Source organism: Rhea pennata, chromosome 8, assembly GCF_028389875.1.
Source record: "Rhea pennata isolate bPtePen1 chromosome 8, bPtePen1.pri, whole genome shotgun sequence".
Classification (NCBI taxonomy): Eukaryota; Metazoa; Chordata; class Aves; order Rheiformes; family Rheidae; genus Rhea; species Rhea pennata.
In genome coordinates, this window is record NC_084670.1 from 18,035,248 (window position 1) to 18,051,185 (window position 15,938).

Below are 15,938 nucleotides of genomic sequence, written 5' to 3' on the forward strand. Positions count from 1 at the left end.
ACCCAAAGCTGTGTGCCGCAGAGTGGACTCTGGATGAACTCTAATTCCCCAGAGATTATCTGTACGCAAAATCAGTCTGCATATTGAGCAGCATCAACTCCAGCTTTTCAAGCCCAAACTGCAAAACAGCTGAAACCCCCTACTCATGCTTGGTATGAGCCTTTCTCCACTGAAAAATAAAAAGAAGGATAAGACAGGAGGGTCTACAGATCTAGGCAAGTGCCATTACTTCAATGCTTTAAAGTGATCAGTTTTGAAAATATCTGAACAACTGTAAATCAGCTACAGGCTTGAAAATCTATTAATGCGATATAAAGCACTATTCACGCTACTTAGGACCTTTTTTTTTCCACTATGAAACATTAATCTTTTTCAGTCTGTTAGCAGAAGAAACTTCGTGAGGTTGAAAAGTTCACTTAATACTCACTAATAGACAAATTCATGATCACACAATTTATGAGCACTTTTCTGCATAGGGCTCTTTATCTACTCCTTTGCCACAAAATCCTTGGACAAAAGAGTCACAATAAGATCCTTTTCTTTATTACCAAAGGAAGGGTTTTTTTAATTAACAAAATATATTTTTTCTATAATAACCAAATTATTATAAATTATAAATTCATAATATAAAAGCTGCAGTCTTCAGATTTTCAGTATACTCTCGATAACTTAGAGAACATGAGCAGCTAATACCTCCAGAAGCTTGTTTTCAAAATTAATTTAAATGACCTACCAAATTAAAGTCTTGATACACCACTGAATATTAGTATTTTGAAAATCAGCTGTTTCAATACAGAGAAAAATAAAGATTCTAAACCACAACTGCAACAAAACAAGCCCTTTCATTTCTCATTTTAAATGGACTGCATGTTTTTCTTTCCAAAATGTTCCTGTTCAGACCTACACTGGACTGAAATGCAGTGTGCTGAATTTAAATATTGTGCTTGCACAAGTTCAAAACAGACTAGTTTAAACTTGCAAACAAATTCCTTTTATTTCAAAAACCCTTGCTTTAGGAATAAAAGGAAGCTGAATTATTAGAATATACAGACACTAAAACACAGTTTCTCTTTTTCCAATTGCAATGACTTTTCCACAGTGCTCAATAAAACTAAAACGGTAATGAAAAAAATTATTCTGTCAATGTGAACACAGCTTGCTATATTAAAAAAGTTTCCCCATAACCTCTGAAATATGTGCATAGCTGTATCTGCAACAGATGTGCCACATCAGCACTGCCACATCAGTCCCAAGAAGCTTTCCACATTTGTCCTGGCTTCTCATATAATCTATTCTACAAAAAAGATCTTCTGCTGACGATCACTGTCAGCAGTGGGTCCCTCCTGACCCTGTTTCTCATTGACTAGAATTGAAAGGGTTTAATTTCCAGCCCAGAAAGACAATCATTTTCAGCAATATTGCAAAAAGTATGACAGATCATATCTCACCATTTCTTTATTCTCTGTCTGCAGCAATTTTTCAAGTTCTCTGTCCACAAGCAGCCAAAAAAGTGGTTGATGTAGCAGATGGGAATACTACTATAAAGTCTCTGTCAACAACAGATCATTTTAGTAACTTACAGAAAGTTCACCTTGCTGTCCTTAGCTGTACTTGTTCTTTCCCATCACTATAGTTACAAGAACAATCCTATTTCAAAACTTAGCTTTTAGCTGCTTATTCTGGCATTTTTTACAATTTTATCTGAAGTATCTCATGAGGGCTACTGTCAGTGATAAAAATAGATAGTTCAATTGCAATTCTTACATTACAAATATTATCAGCATCATTCCAACAATATAGTGCAATGGGATACACAGACGCGTTCATGAACACGATGCACAGTACATTAATGAAAACAAGTGATCAGTCTTACTCATATGTCTAAAGATCCTTTGTAATCTTTTGTTGATTTAGCCAACATTCATTTTGGTAAAATAGCAGATGTCAGTCAAATGCTTCAAAGGAGCAAATGAAGGAAACAGTAAACAGCCAAGGCAGCTGAATTATGCTTGGTATGTCAATTTATCTCCATGCTGCATTTTATGGTTTCAGTTATTTGATGAAACAAAAAGATTAGCACACTACAGCAGCTGGATAAAATAGGCAAAAAGAAATTTAAACTAAGTGAAGTAGGTCCTGTAACATCAGTAGGGCTCTGGACCTATGCAGAGCTATCTTTAAACACAGGCCACCTGTGTGTCTCATCAGATTCAATGCCTTACCATGTGAATTAGCTGTGTGCTAGAATGAGGTATTTAAAATGCAGTAGAATGTAACAATGGAAAAACAGATATTTTGCTATATTTTTATAGTTTCACTTTCAACTCTGCATATAGCTTTTCTTTCATGCATAGACTGACTTTATACAGGGTGTTCCATTTGCCAATGACGGTAACATAAGCAATAGTATTAACAGTAACCTTAGTGTTAAAGCAAGTCTTTATGAAGAAATGAGACTTCTTTATGAGACAACGAAGGCATTGTAAAGAGAGGTGAACGGAGAAACTTTATCACTTTACAGCTACTGTGAGAACACATCACCCAATTACACGTATGCTCACATGCTAACAAACTGCTATTTCAGGGAAATCTTAAATTGTAGAAATATTAGGATTTTAAAAAATATTCAGTGGATTGTGCTCTGTAGCTACTGTTTTCAAGAGAAGCATGGTGCAATTATATTTGAAACTCCCTTTTAAGTTATAATGATGAAAATTATATTTACTTGCATAAGGTTTAACTGTATTGAGAGACAATCGATTCAAGGACAGGAAGCTAAATACCAAATATTTTATTATTTTGTATCATTTAAGAGGCTAAGACATTAGGAAGTTCTGATTCAGATTATCACATCTAAAAACATTTTACAGAAGCCTGTTTCAAACATGTATTTATGTTAGCAAAGATTTTTTTAATTTTATGAGAATTCAGTTTGCAATGAAAGAGGCAGGTGCCTTAGTGTACTTTTCCTACTCCAACAGGCCTTTGGAATGGAACACTTGCAGAATCATTTCAAAATAAACCAGTTGTTTATACATGTTACAAACAGAAGCATTCCCCTTGCCCAAGTGATCACTCAGCTCAACGGACTGTCACAATGCCCTCTAGCTCCTGCAACAGCACAACTTCCAGGTGCAATTTACACAAAGACATTTTAAAGACTGTGCAAAATACAGTGCATATTTCAGAGAATTTTACTGTTTTATAACAATAGTTACTCCTGGAAATTCTGAGGATTTAGTTAGGAATTTTTCTATGAAATCCCTGAGGGAATTTCAGTTAAGTTATTTTAATTATCAATTTGATTTTTCTACACAGAGATTATACCTACCCTGAAAATACTAAGCAACTTTTTTTCTGGTGAGGTTTGGGGGATGGCAGTGTGGGACAGCTAAACAGACAACAGAAGTCCCAGACACTGGATTCCCGAAAAATCAAGACCAAGAAGTAGTACTGACATCTTTAGGCAGCTTAACAGCTGCTATCCCAATCTAGTTCCCATATAATTTCTTTTTTAGGTCCTGGTCATGATCACAGACTGATAGAACTCAATTAGACTCCAGCTATATGACTACAGAATGAGTAAGATATTTGCAGAATTAGGTACTGAATTTGTTCCAACTTTTTGTCAGAGGGTCTGTGGGAGAATGAAAAAACATGGAGAATACAACATATACCCTTAAAAGGCAACCTATCTTGATTGCCCTGCTGGTGGGAAAACCATCCACAGATGAGAAGATCACAGAGACAGCTCAAGGAAGAGGCAACTGAAAAGGATTTCTCCACATTGATCTCTTCTGAAATAATTCCTTATCCATTGAGCTTGAAATAATCATGGTAGAAGTCAATGCAATTATCTATTCTGAAGCATGCCTTAGTTTTCCTGCACTGCTGACTGTTAGGTCTTATAAGGCACAATGTTTAAATCTTACTCCTAGTTTCTATAGTATCTCACACCAAAACCCCCTCCCTTTTTTTCTTGTCAGCCTTAAAATACCTATATAATGCACTTATTTTACCCAGAATCCTAGAAATCTTTGTTTTTCAGCAAGAGATGTGGAGCCTGTAGATTACTTTGGAAAAAGGTCAATGAATTTGAAAAAAACTGAAAATAACCTCTGAATCGCATTACACACATTGAGTAAATCATTGTTTTAACTCCTCAGCAGGTGGCAGCACCAAATTATTACAATGTCAAATTAATTCTGTACTAAGTAATTTGTTCTTAAATCTGCAATAAAAAGCCCTAGTGTAAGACAATTATATCAGTGAAGAGTTGATAAAAAACATATGTATAGCTATCAAGCTATCTGTTTATTCCAGTTCTTCAGGATCGCTTCAGCTGCATCTAGTGTGCTGTCTTTCTGCAAAACAAGGAATATCACTCTTATTGTAAGTAGAGAGTTCTTGAAAACAGAGTAGCAGTCATGATTATAACATCTGAAATCAGTATTTGGCAGTTTTCGTTTGCATCATGTAAATACCCCAAACAGTCAGTTTTCCTTTAACAGTTATAGCTACAAATCTAGACAACACAAAGAATTCAATGTTAATACCTTGCAAATATTTTTTTTGGGTGTATTTGTTAAAAAGAATTTCCTCAGCATTCACATTATCAAATTTAATGGTAGTGGACACTTTTTACATAAATGTCTGGCAGTTATGCAGTAATAATCTTGGCTGTTCTACACTAGGCTATGCATAGTTTGGTAATCTTTAGTTAGGATTTTTTAAATCTCCATACAACAAAGCTATGCTGTGAACTGTTTAAACACAATCCCTCTAAATATGGGTGACCTATCCCCTGGCCAATTCTGTGGCTTGGCTAAAACTGGTTAGTCATACAAGTAGCCTTAACTTGGCACGATTAGAGCTCATGGGCAAGGCATGTCTACAATTAGCAGGTTTCATCCTGGTTGTTATTGACTCAGTTTATATTATAACCTTTACACCTCATCATAAGAACTTAATAACACAAGCAGAAACTCCCCTTCATTAGTGGTCCGAGCTAAGGCTCTGACCTGTACATGGAACAGTTAAGGGGCTGGCACATGTACCATTATGACGACTCTGTGACAGAACAGTAAGAGTACGATCTTAGGGAAGCAGGTTTACCAAAGTTTATGTACCTGCCCCTAAAATTTTTTGGTACTTTCAAAAACAGACTCAATAAATGCGTAAACAGGAGGAAGAACAATATGGGAAAAGGAGGTGCTCACAAAATGACAAGAGTCAGCTAGCTCACTATTTGGCAATTCTGTCCTCTTTGAAAAAAAGGCACAAGATTTTTTGTGTCTTTATTTTCTTTTGTGATTTGGAGCTTATTTAAAACATTGCTTATTTTCAGATAAGTGAGCTAAACGTGAAGCTCACCTATTTAATGATTTGTTTTGTTGTCTGAAACTGACGGGACATGAGGTATACCTCACTGCTATAAAAAATTATTCCTTATCGTGGATTATAGAAGTCATCTTAATAGCTATCATGAGATATCTGTGTCATCCACTCTCATTGTCACCACTGGCCAAGAATGTTTTTAAATCAACAGAACAAACTAAAAAAGGCTTACTAACCCAGTTGTTTTCCTCCTGTTGCCCTTCTTAACCATGTCACCCACAATTAGGACTTGCAGTCCCTCAGCAAAAAGATACTTGAAGCTACTTATATTGAATTTTACACCAAGCTAACTTTCTGCAGTTAAAATTATAAAACTCAGGAGATCCTGGGAAAAAATGTAACAAGCTGCCTATTGCAGATTTTTATATTCAAAAAATAAAAATCAATTAATGTTTCTAGGACACAAGTTTACCTTAATGAAGCAAAAACGTATATATTTTTCAAATTGCGCTTTTGTCTCAGGACCACAGAATATTGAAAGAGGAATTGCTGAAAGTTTCTGAAGAATAAAATAGAAATATTTGTTTATTATACACAGATTAAAAAAAAATCAGCTTCAAATATGATGATTTTACCATTCCATTTTCCAGAACTCACTCTCCCTACATTCAAGTGAAAGACTAGGTTGGATTTTGCATGCAAAGCTATGCTTAACTAAATTCAAGTCACTTTTCTTAGACAAAACAGTTCAAAGGTACTTGTCTACAACTAGCATTTAAGTATGCAGAAAGAACAAAAGCTGTTAACAAAAGTTAACACAAACCTACAGAGTACCTTTTCAGCATACTCAGCAATATTTTAGCCACAGCATTTCCAGCAGGTTGCATAAACAGCAAACAATATTTTGAATGTAGTATCTCTACTACATTATTTAATAAGTACAGTTACACTTCTGTTGCTTCCAGTAGGCAAGCATTTCTAAAACTTTAGAGTATGACTAAGACACCATACCTTATATGTTATCATCCATTTGATGAATTTATAATCATAAGGTTGATTCTCTACATCAGAGAGATCCACATCTAAAAAAATTAAATAGAAAACAAACATGTTTGTTTTTTTCCCCTCTAGTGCGAAGGCATTCACTAACAACACTTTATTATAGTGAATATTAAGAACAAAGACATATGCTTTTGTTAAAAAAAAATTATTAAAAATATGTTATAAAGATTAAACCAGGCCAACAGATGTGCATCTTTCTCACTCTGATCTGAGCGCTTGCTCTCCATAAAAAGCAAAATCAGAGATATAGCTTGGAAGAAAACAATGTAATACTCCTAGATGTCAACAAGTCTGGATGATTAAGGGACCTGGAGTTGGAGAGTGCTGAAGGGTGTCCTTTTCGCACAACATGGACAGCAATAATCACTGCTACTGCTGCAATTCTCCCATCTGTAAAACGGGAGCATCTGTAAAACGGGAGCATCTACAGTTTTCTGACATCATGATAGCATTGTCAGGCTCAGCTTTGTTTAAACATTTTTATGTGAACGATAAGTGACATTAAAATCAGTCAGTGAAAAATATCCAAGAAGAAACCATTCCTCTGATGGAATTCTTCCTCCAGAGTTACCACAGTCTGAATTTCCAAAGAGATTTGTAAATTTTGGTGGGATCTAACAATGTTTAAAAATCGTAACGCCTTAAAGACAGTTCAACATATGACTTCAGATTAAGGGGAAAAAAAAGAAAGAAAAGTGAAAGTGCAAATGGTACAAACCCAGGATATTAAGCCAGACGCCTGTCTCCCAAATGTTTTCATAATCAAAGAATTTGCAAAACTAGAAATATTTTCACAATCTCCTTTACCTTTCTTATTTGCACATCTCCGAAACCTTGCAAAAGCTTTGTAAAACAAGGACAGTAGTTAGAATCACGAAGGTTTTGATGAAGCTTATAAAATCTACCTCCAAGCTAAGGCCACACAGAAAATTTCAGTCCCAATTAGTACTTCTGACAATGTTATAAGAAAATGAAATGAGAACATAGTTTAAAATGAAAGTTGCATTTTCATCTTAATATTTGCTTTCCATCCCGTTTAATAAACTTTTTTTACTAACTTAAGGTAGAAATATCAACAATCATAAAGTATCCTCCATCTGGAATGAGAGGCTTCAGTCCAGCTTCTTGAAATAGCTGAGCCATCCGATCACGCTTGCCTTCCAGCTCTCGAGACAGTGAGTTAAAATAGCAGTCTGGGTCATCCATGCGTTTATAGTCTGTCCAAAAAGCTTGTGCCAAAGCCTCCTGCAAATACAATGTTCAAAATGCTCATGTACACTCAGTACACCCATGGATACTCTGGCGCCTCCTAATGAAATCATGTGGATTTTGCCTTGATCTGTCTCTCATTAAGAAAATCAGCACATTAAATTAGACAGGCTATAGCCAAATGTCTAATTGTTTGTTTACTTTGTGCTGTAGTAATACCGAAAGTGCCCTATTATTTGCTAGGTCCTAATCAAACACAGAAGTGACAGTCCTTGCCACAAGAGTCTACAATCTAAATAGAGCTAAGCTTAGTTTTAACTATTAGTAATAATATATCATAGAGTACTAGTAAATAATTTGTGATCTAGTTGATAAAAATAATTTTCAGCAACCCAAAACCTTATTGCAATCACCTTTATTTATATTTCCTAGGAAACCGCTAATATTGCCATGTTTCATGCAAGGAACAGTTCATAGATGAATGAAGACGCAAGACTGGTCTTTTTTCTAAATGTTTGGTCAGATGATCAAATTTGTCTTCTCTTCCAGTACCCCAGAATATATATTTTGACAGCTCAAAATTCATTGTTACGGTAAGCATTTTATCATGGTAATGCCTACAGGTTTATGCCAGGTGCTATACAAAAATTATCTCCTCTGCTCCATCTGTACCTACCTGTAATGGAGTTGCACAAGTATACAGTGTATTTTGCTGAACAACTTGCAAATGCTTTATCAGATGTGGAGGGCCAATAGACCAACCAAGCTAAGGGAGAAAACATGCATATGTTATACTTAAAGCAATGGTGTTATTTGGAATTAACGAATATATTAAAGTTAGCAGATCTCTCAATGTTTTCTATTTTAAGAATTGGAAGTCAATTTGTTTCAATAAATAATTCAGTAAAGAGCTGGTTTACACAAGGTTGCCGAGTGATACCATTAAGAAATTCTAGATACGAGACAACAGTTAAAATTTCACTCATCCCCTTCTCTCAAAGGGTACTGAGAAAACTAACTCTTTTTACAACACGGATTAGAAATCAAACCAAGCACTTATTAGGAATATTGTCCCTAATTATTTTAGAATCTTTCCATATCATAGGCTCATGGGCAAAAGCTATTCTGAGCACAAACCAACAGCTTGTCACTGAATCAAACAGAATTTATACCGAATCAAACTCAGATACAGCATGTCATGGTTCAGTCTGAACAAAAATGACAAAGAATTTAGCAGCCAAATGGTTAAATGGTTACGTTTGGTTTCTAAAACGTATTTTAAAGTCAAGTAAATTATTATTAAAGATTTTGCAGATTTAGGCCATTCTGAAATGTAGCATTACAATTTATCACACAGTTTTTGTGAGATAAAATACTTGAGTGTACAATAACAGTCTGTTACACAGTTAACTAAATGATTTATGGAAATAATCAGATAGTTATTTTAATAATATAATTAAAACAACCATTATCACAAACTGGAAATATCACCACAAAACTGCAAAGTTAAAATATGATAATACCCATGTCTTCTCCTAGAATCTTGACTGTTTTTGAACAAATCAGATGGTGTTGATAATTTTTCATATTTTTTCTCATAACAGCTTATTTATAAAGCAGTAAGAAGATGGTTAAAATATGGATCTTCAAAATAGACTGTTGTTCCAACTGAATATTATCTTCAGTTTTTGAGAGACATAGATTTGACAGAAGCTTTCAAAAGACAGGCCACAAAAATAGTGATTTTTTTTAAGTGTGATAGAATGCATTCTGTTATTTATATAACAAAACTCTTGCATTCATTCTTCTTACCTTCCAGCCAGTTACACTGTATGTTTTTCCAGCACTTCCTATAGTTACTGTTCTTTCCCACATACCTGGCAAAGTAGCTGTAAATAAATTAAAATTAATTGGTTACAAGTGTACTCACTATTCCACGTAATTAGAAAAACTGTACTACCCCAAAGAACTGCAGTATCCTGATATAGCAGTGCAGCATAAGCAAGCAGTGAGAATATTCTAAAATTGTAACTGTAACAAATGAGAAGGAATATATAGGCCAAGGTATTTTGGCATGAAAATAAGGTGAGAATTAATGAAAGGAGAGAGAAAAGGTAGAAAATAAGAAAAGGCACAGTCAGTGAAAAGTACATGGTAGTTATCCTCAACTAAGATACGCAATTTTTCATGAGAAAGATAATGATCTGAGAAGTGGCTACCCTTCATCTCAATATAGTGTTATTTCTGGTGCCTGATAATAAGCACCACATACAACATTAATTCAGTCACTGCCAGTCATTTTAATAGAATTGTCCAGCAAACAATTCTGTGTCACTGGATGTTTCAGAAATCAGAAAAAGAATTACGAAGATCTCTAACCCAGCACCTAATGCCACAACAAACAGAAAACAAGCAGGTAGAACAAAGATAATAAGTTCTGTTATATAATTTGAACAGGCATAGCATTTTCAAGTAATAAAAGCAACTATCTGCAAGGACTGAAGGACACATGGAGGCCTGTCTCTGTGTTTGTATCTGCTAGCAAACAAAAATCTTTGTTTCCTTTCAGTGGAGATGACAGAGCAAAGGCCTCTTCATGCAGTTGCAGGGGTTTTTTTCTGTACACTGCTTCATGGAAGCTCTGGTTGGATTCTTTAACAAAATTAATTTTTGAAAGAAACAGATTAAACTAGACACACAAAGTTAGATGAGGTCATAAAGTTACAGCAATAAAAGTGGTCAACAGCACTCGGTTCTACCACATTTGTATACTAGAACCGTTACCAATGAATCTCTCAAATGTTAAATCCTCTCTCTAGGGAGACCATGGGACAAAGGTATTCCAGAAGAATGGGACAAAGGTATTCTAGGCAAAAACACTACCTTTCACAAGGAAGTTTTTGTAGCAGTTATCTGCATTAGACACAAATTGTTGCACTTATTTGAAAACATGTATTGTATTTCGTTGAACACACTTGCCAAGAAGAGAAACAAAATATTTAGCAGAAAAGACTCACGTTCCTCTTAGCCCACCCATATTCACTCAACTGCCTGGTGACCTTGAAAACAAAAAGGTACTTCGAACACATGCATCTTCTAGTTAGCTAAGTCAAGAATATTTATACACAACTTCCTAAAGTCAACCAAACTAGTTCTCATAGACTGTAAAAAGAATTGAATTTCAAAGCGAATGCCCTCTAGCAAGACTGTTTTGCCACACAGTCATAGGAATTCAGCCTTGGAGACAGAACGCAAAAGCATTTCAAACGATAGCAGCAGCAGAATGGTGCAGGGGAAAAGGTAGCTCCATCCCTTTTGCAAGCATTAAGTTTTAAATAGATAGGGAAATGCTTATATAATCAACTCTGACCAGAATTTAAAAACTAACAAACTAACAAAATCTGTTAACATATAAGCCTGTTAAGCAGGGCTGGCACTCAGCTTGCTGGGATGTTTGTTCAGAATCCTCAGATATAACACGTGATCTTTAAATGTGCCAGCGCAACTTTAATCATTACTTAGAGGAGCTTTACAGTTTTACAGAAGTCAAATGAGAGACATGATGAAGCATTTTACACTAGAGAAAACTACCTCAGTGACAGCAGAGACTATGCTGATTTTATGATCTGCAATCGCTGCTAAATGATATTAAAGAACTACCATCACACTGCAAATTGATGCAATATCCATTTTGGATCTCTCACAAAAGAGATGCCACTGCATTTGATGGAATACATCAAGGTTAATATAGAAACACTGGAGCTTCTAAATCATGAAATATCTTCATTTTTTCTTGTGTTATCCTCATGTAAACTTACAAAATCTAAGAAATAAATGTTAACAAGAGTAGATCTTATTTCTTTTACTGAAATAATATTATTGTTTACAGTTCTACCCTGAAAGTTTTATGGTCATTTTAACAACAAATTTAAAGATAATTTTACAGGGTCTATTAGAGAGTATGTTCCTAAACCCAGCTGCCTAACTATCCAAGCTTTAGCTTGCATTATCATCAAAAGTGTGTGTGTGTGTGGGGGGGGGGGTTTCCATTCTATGCTAAACTACAGAATGCCTTTTGCTCAATTGGAAATGATTTGGTTTAAAGCATTAAAATGATAACATTGATATTAATGACAAATTTATCTTAAGAACTCACCAGCTGCCCACTGAGACAAAGTTTAACTGACAACATGAGTGTTCAGGCCTGTTCCCAATTGCAAAGGAAAACAAATTACCTTAAACCACTCACAGACATTTTGGTTCTGAGGAAAGCTATTTGTATGAACCACCTGTTAAGCCCATGAAGAAAGCTTTAAGCTAACTCATTTTACTTTGTAATTGGAAGAAGGTAAGGCACCCATAATCAGCTACTGTGGTAACTTGTTGGGATAGCCTGACACAGATCACTTTCTATTACATGAACGTATCCAAAATGTGCCCTTTCCTCCACGTCTGAAGGTCTTGTGGAGGGAATCACTATCAAGCCACCACATCATCTGTGAAATTAGGGCACTTCCAACAGACTCAGAGCCTGCACATGGTCACTACAATCTGTACTGCAGCTGATGATCAGCATTATGTAGCTGACTGAGTAAGCATTCCAAGCCATTTAGATACAATTTGCTTGTTATTATTTATAAGAAAGTTTTTACAGTGACACTTCCACTATAGCCCTCACTAATGAAGAGTTTCTTTTATTGTCATTATAGAGATAGGGAGTTGAAGCTGAGCAACAAAGTTACTCAGCATTCGATCAGTGGCCTAGACAGGAAAAAAAGCTAAGTCATATTTATCCCTTTTGATTTTATTGTTTAATCTCAACTAGATGGCTCTGTTGTACACTGCTATCTGCCTCATTATGACCATAAGTATTTCTTAAAAGATAGTTCATGCAAGATGATGCCTTCAGAAGTGAAATGTCTGCACATGTAAGAAAGAAGTCTTGTACTTCAGTCAGCTCAAATACATCAACAGATCCCAACTAAGACCCCAACTGTATAAACTTTTACACATACGCTTTACTGTAGCACATGTAGCTACAGTGCCACATATGTAGGATATGTGTTACATACACTGCACTAACATGGCACGTGTTCGCAGGATGGGGAAGGAAGTTAGGAAGAATCCACCCTTCTGGATCAATGGGAGTAATTCCATTAACTGCAGTGGAACCTGGATAAGGCATTAAGAGGTAAAACAATACGAGGGTCACGGACACTACAGCATGATTGGTTTTCTGGCTTGTCCTTGCGATGGTGCTTTAGCCTTACAACAATACTGACTTTATAATACTTTCACACTGCCCACAGAGGGACTCATCAATTGCAATGTCCATTACTTTAACATCGTCTCTATATCTTGGACAACGTTAGTGCACTATCTCTCCACAATCTTTCACTTTATACCCCTTTTCATTTTTTTTGAGTGGAGCAAAAATAATGGCGTTTCCTCATTACACATTTCCCTCCTTGATTATCTCTGGTTTAACTCCCGTTCTTTTATTAGTTCTGTAGCAAAGCACGGTCCAGCATACATACATGAACAGCAGCTAAACTTGTCATGGCAACAAAGTAATTGAATATTATTCAATTGATCATAACTGATTTATGAGTATCAGTCCTACTGGTTTCTATGGATGTCTGCTCCTAAGTCACTTCAGAGCTTTTGGAAATTCTGTCCTTACTCTTTAAAATATTGTTGAGAAAAGGGCAGAGCTCCTCTTGTTAGAGTTGAACCATTTTAAAATATACAAAGCTTTAACTTTGAACTTCTTGCACCAACCATTATTTCTGAGAGGCATGTTTATGACACCATTTCACATCCACCGCTAAGATGCCACAAAAATCAGTACCTATTTTAGTGTGTTTTTTTCCTTTGTAGACCATCCATTCATACACCTCATCACTGATGCACAGGGTATCATATTTAATACAGAGATCAGCTATCACCTGGAGCTCTTCTCTGGTAAATACCTGGGATGCAAGGGTCAATGTATTAATCACATTATTCAAGGCATACTCTGAAATTACAGCAATGTTAAAATAGGATTCTTACCTTGCCTATAGGGTTGTGCGGGGTATTCAGAATAATTGCTTTTGTTTTGGAATTAAATTTGCTTGCAAGTTCATTGGGATCTAAGACCCAATCAGCACTAGATGCAGAGTTTCCATCATTTTTCTTCTAAAATAAGAATAAACATAAGCATTACTTGAATACCACACACGTTACAATCTAAACAGAGATGCTCAACTTAATGGCCCCTCAGATCCTGTCCTCTAACCACATATGTTAACTTCTTCAGTCTGCCCTGCTATCTCAAGAGGAGCTTCCAGCTAAGAACAAGATAAATTCCAGTGACAGCAGCAGTCCTCTCTTAGCTACTGTCTGTCTTAGGGCTTCCCCAGGAATAGGTAAGGTTATCCTCACACTATTTATCACATATGCCATGAGTAGCTAGTTTTCCAGGATCTGGTTACATACACACTGACCACATAGCATGTAATGCAGGAAGTCTAGTTTAATTACAACAAAGGATTAAGTCTTCCCAGGCACTAGAAAAGTGTGTGCTGCTTGACTAGAAGGATTGATCATCACTGGACCAGAACTTCATGTCTTCCCTTCCTCCTTTCCTTTCCACAAGGAAATAGCCAAAGAGTTAAAAATCTGAACCACTCAAGGTTCTAGAGTTTCTGTGATATCACATGAGGATGACAGAAGTTTGGGTCAGTTTCTGCAGAGAGTAAAGACCATGGCTGTACTAACTTTCTGACACCCACATGTTACTGCAAGACAAGGGTGTGAAACAAAAGGAATACATGAAGGAATCCTATCACATTCAAAGCAACCTAGCAGAAGGGCACCCAGAATAGTCTCACCTACTCCCACTGCATTCCTGGAGACATGTTCTTCTGATTTCACGGTGCTCATGCAACAGTCCAACCCAAAGAGCCCCTTGGCCAGGAAGCAAGGCTGCCAGTTACCCAAGCCAACAGCAACAGTATCAACACCGTGTCCAGAACAATCCCTGCAAGCTTCCAGCATGATGTCAGCGGTACCAAGCAACCAGATGGTGTCAGCTCTGCCTCTTCTCTTTGCTACCGTGCCAGCACAGCAGCTTCCCTAGCATGCAGAGCAACACGTGCTTGCTCTGATCCCACCACCCTGGATTGTTCCAAAGAACTGAAGCTTTCTGCTCCTTTCACAACAGCCAGCTAACAGATTTATCAGTGAAGTCATTCTTCAAAAATCAATCCATACAAAAATTATTCTCTTTTAGCAATAGACAATCAGTAATTCTAGTACATCTGTCTACTGCATGATCGCTCCTAACTTAGGAAGCAGATTTTGGAAAAGAAATGATATTCTGTCATTATGGGAGTTGCTGAATGAATCAGAAATCAAATCTTCTAAAGAACAGCAGATACACAAACTGCACTGATATGTGATCACCCTTCCCTTATTTGCAATGAAAACATTTCTCTGATTGCATCCAAAAAACAATCTTGATCAGCTTTCAGAATGCACAAATTAAAATAGATGAGAAACAATGCCCTATCTTTTCCTACACTAATAAAATATTCTATCTGTAATGTTTTGGATTATTATCACCTCAGACTTACACTATAGTAATTTATCTCATTTTAATATAAATGTGTATTATGAAAAACTATACAAAAGAGCATCTCCTACAAGGTGTTCATATATAACTTTATCAGGTATAGAAGAGAAATTTTATAGGATAAACATTTTTTAAAAGCTACTCACATTTCTCAAAGGGATAAAAACAGGCTTTGCACCCGCCATCTTTACCATTGGTTCATAACAGTCAAAAAATGGCTCTATTATTATTACCTGAAATAATAACCATCAGTATCAGAAACAAAGAAATTGCAGTGCACAATACCATCATATTTTAAGATTTATTTTGGTAACATAATTTGGTAGTATTTCTTGCACTCCATTCTGATCTAACGTTGCAAATGTTCCTTCTGTTAGAACATCACACTAGTGACTAGTACTACTCATTCTAGACAACAGATACAGTTCTTATACAGTACAGTTTTTAGCATATGATAGTAGGAGTGGTTCATCGTACAGGCAGATGGGAAGGGACAAGGAGGCAAAGATGAATGATAATAATGGCAAATGGTTGAGCCACAGCAGGCTGCCCTAATTCCATGCATGAAATTCCAGGTGAAAATAAGTATGCACATGCTACGTAGGATGTGAGGTTTTGTTCTGAACACACTGGTTCTACTATGCAGCCTCCAGTATTATTCTCACGCAGTTAATACACATATTTAGGGCACACTGTCCTATCATGTCCAATG

The 15,938-nt window shown here is 36.0% G+C and overlaps 1 protein-coding gene across 8 annotated transcripts in view; it reads right to left on the reverse strand.

Annotated features, from left to right (window-relative positions):
- Window positions 1-968: 968 nt before the first annotated feature.
- Window positions 969-15,938, reverse strand: part of KYAT3 (kynurenine aminotransferase 3) — a 37,093-nt gene continuing 22,123 nt past the window's right edge. For 7 of the 8 annotated variants that reach the window (XM_062581147.1, XM_062581148.1, XM_062581144.1 and 4 more), the window contains 9 exons: window positions 15,373-15,459; window positions 13,663-13,788; window positions 13,460-13,580; window positions 9,421-9,497; window positions 8,285-8,374; window positions 7,458-7,644; window positions 6,349-6,419; window positions 5,810-5,896; window positions 969-4,364 (listed from right to left, as the gene is read on the reverse strand). In XM_062581147.1, the coding sequence (XP_062437131.1) occupies window positions 4,302-4,364; window positions 5,810-5,896; window positions 6,349-6,419; window positions 7,458-7,644; window positions 8,285-8,374; window positions 9,421-9,497; window positions 13,460-13,580; window positions 13,663-13,788; window positions 15,373-15,459 (909 nt within the window). In that variant the 3' untranslated portion in view covers window positions 969-4,301. The remainder of the gene's footprint in view (window positions 4,365-5,809; window positions 5,897-6,348; window positions 6,420-7,457; window positions 7,645-8,284; window positions 8,375-9,420; window positions 9,498-13,459; window positions 13,581-13,662; window positions 13,789-15,372; window positions 15,460-15,938) is intronic. The other variant, XM_062581145.1, reaches the window with a different exon arrangement.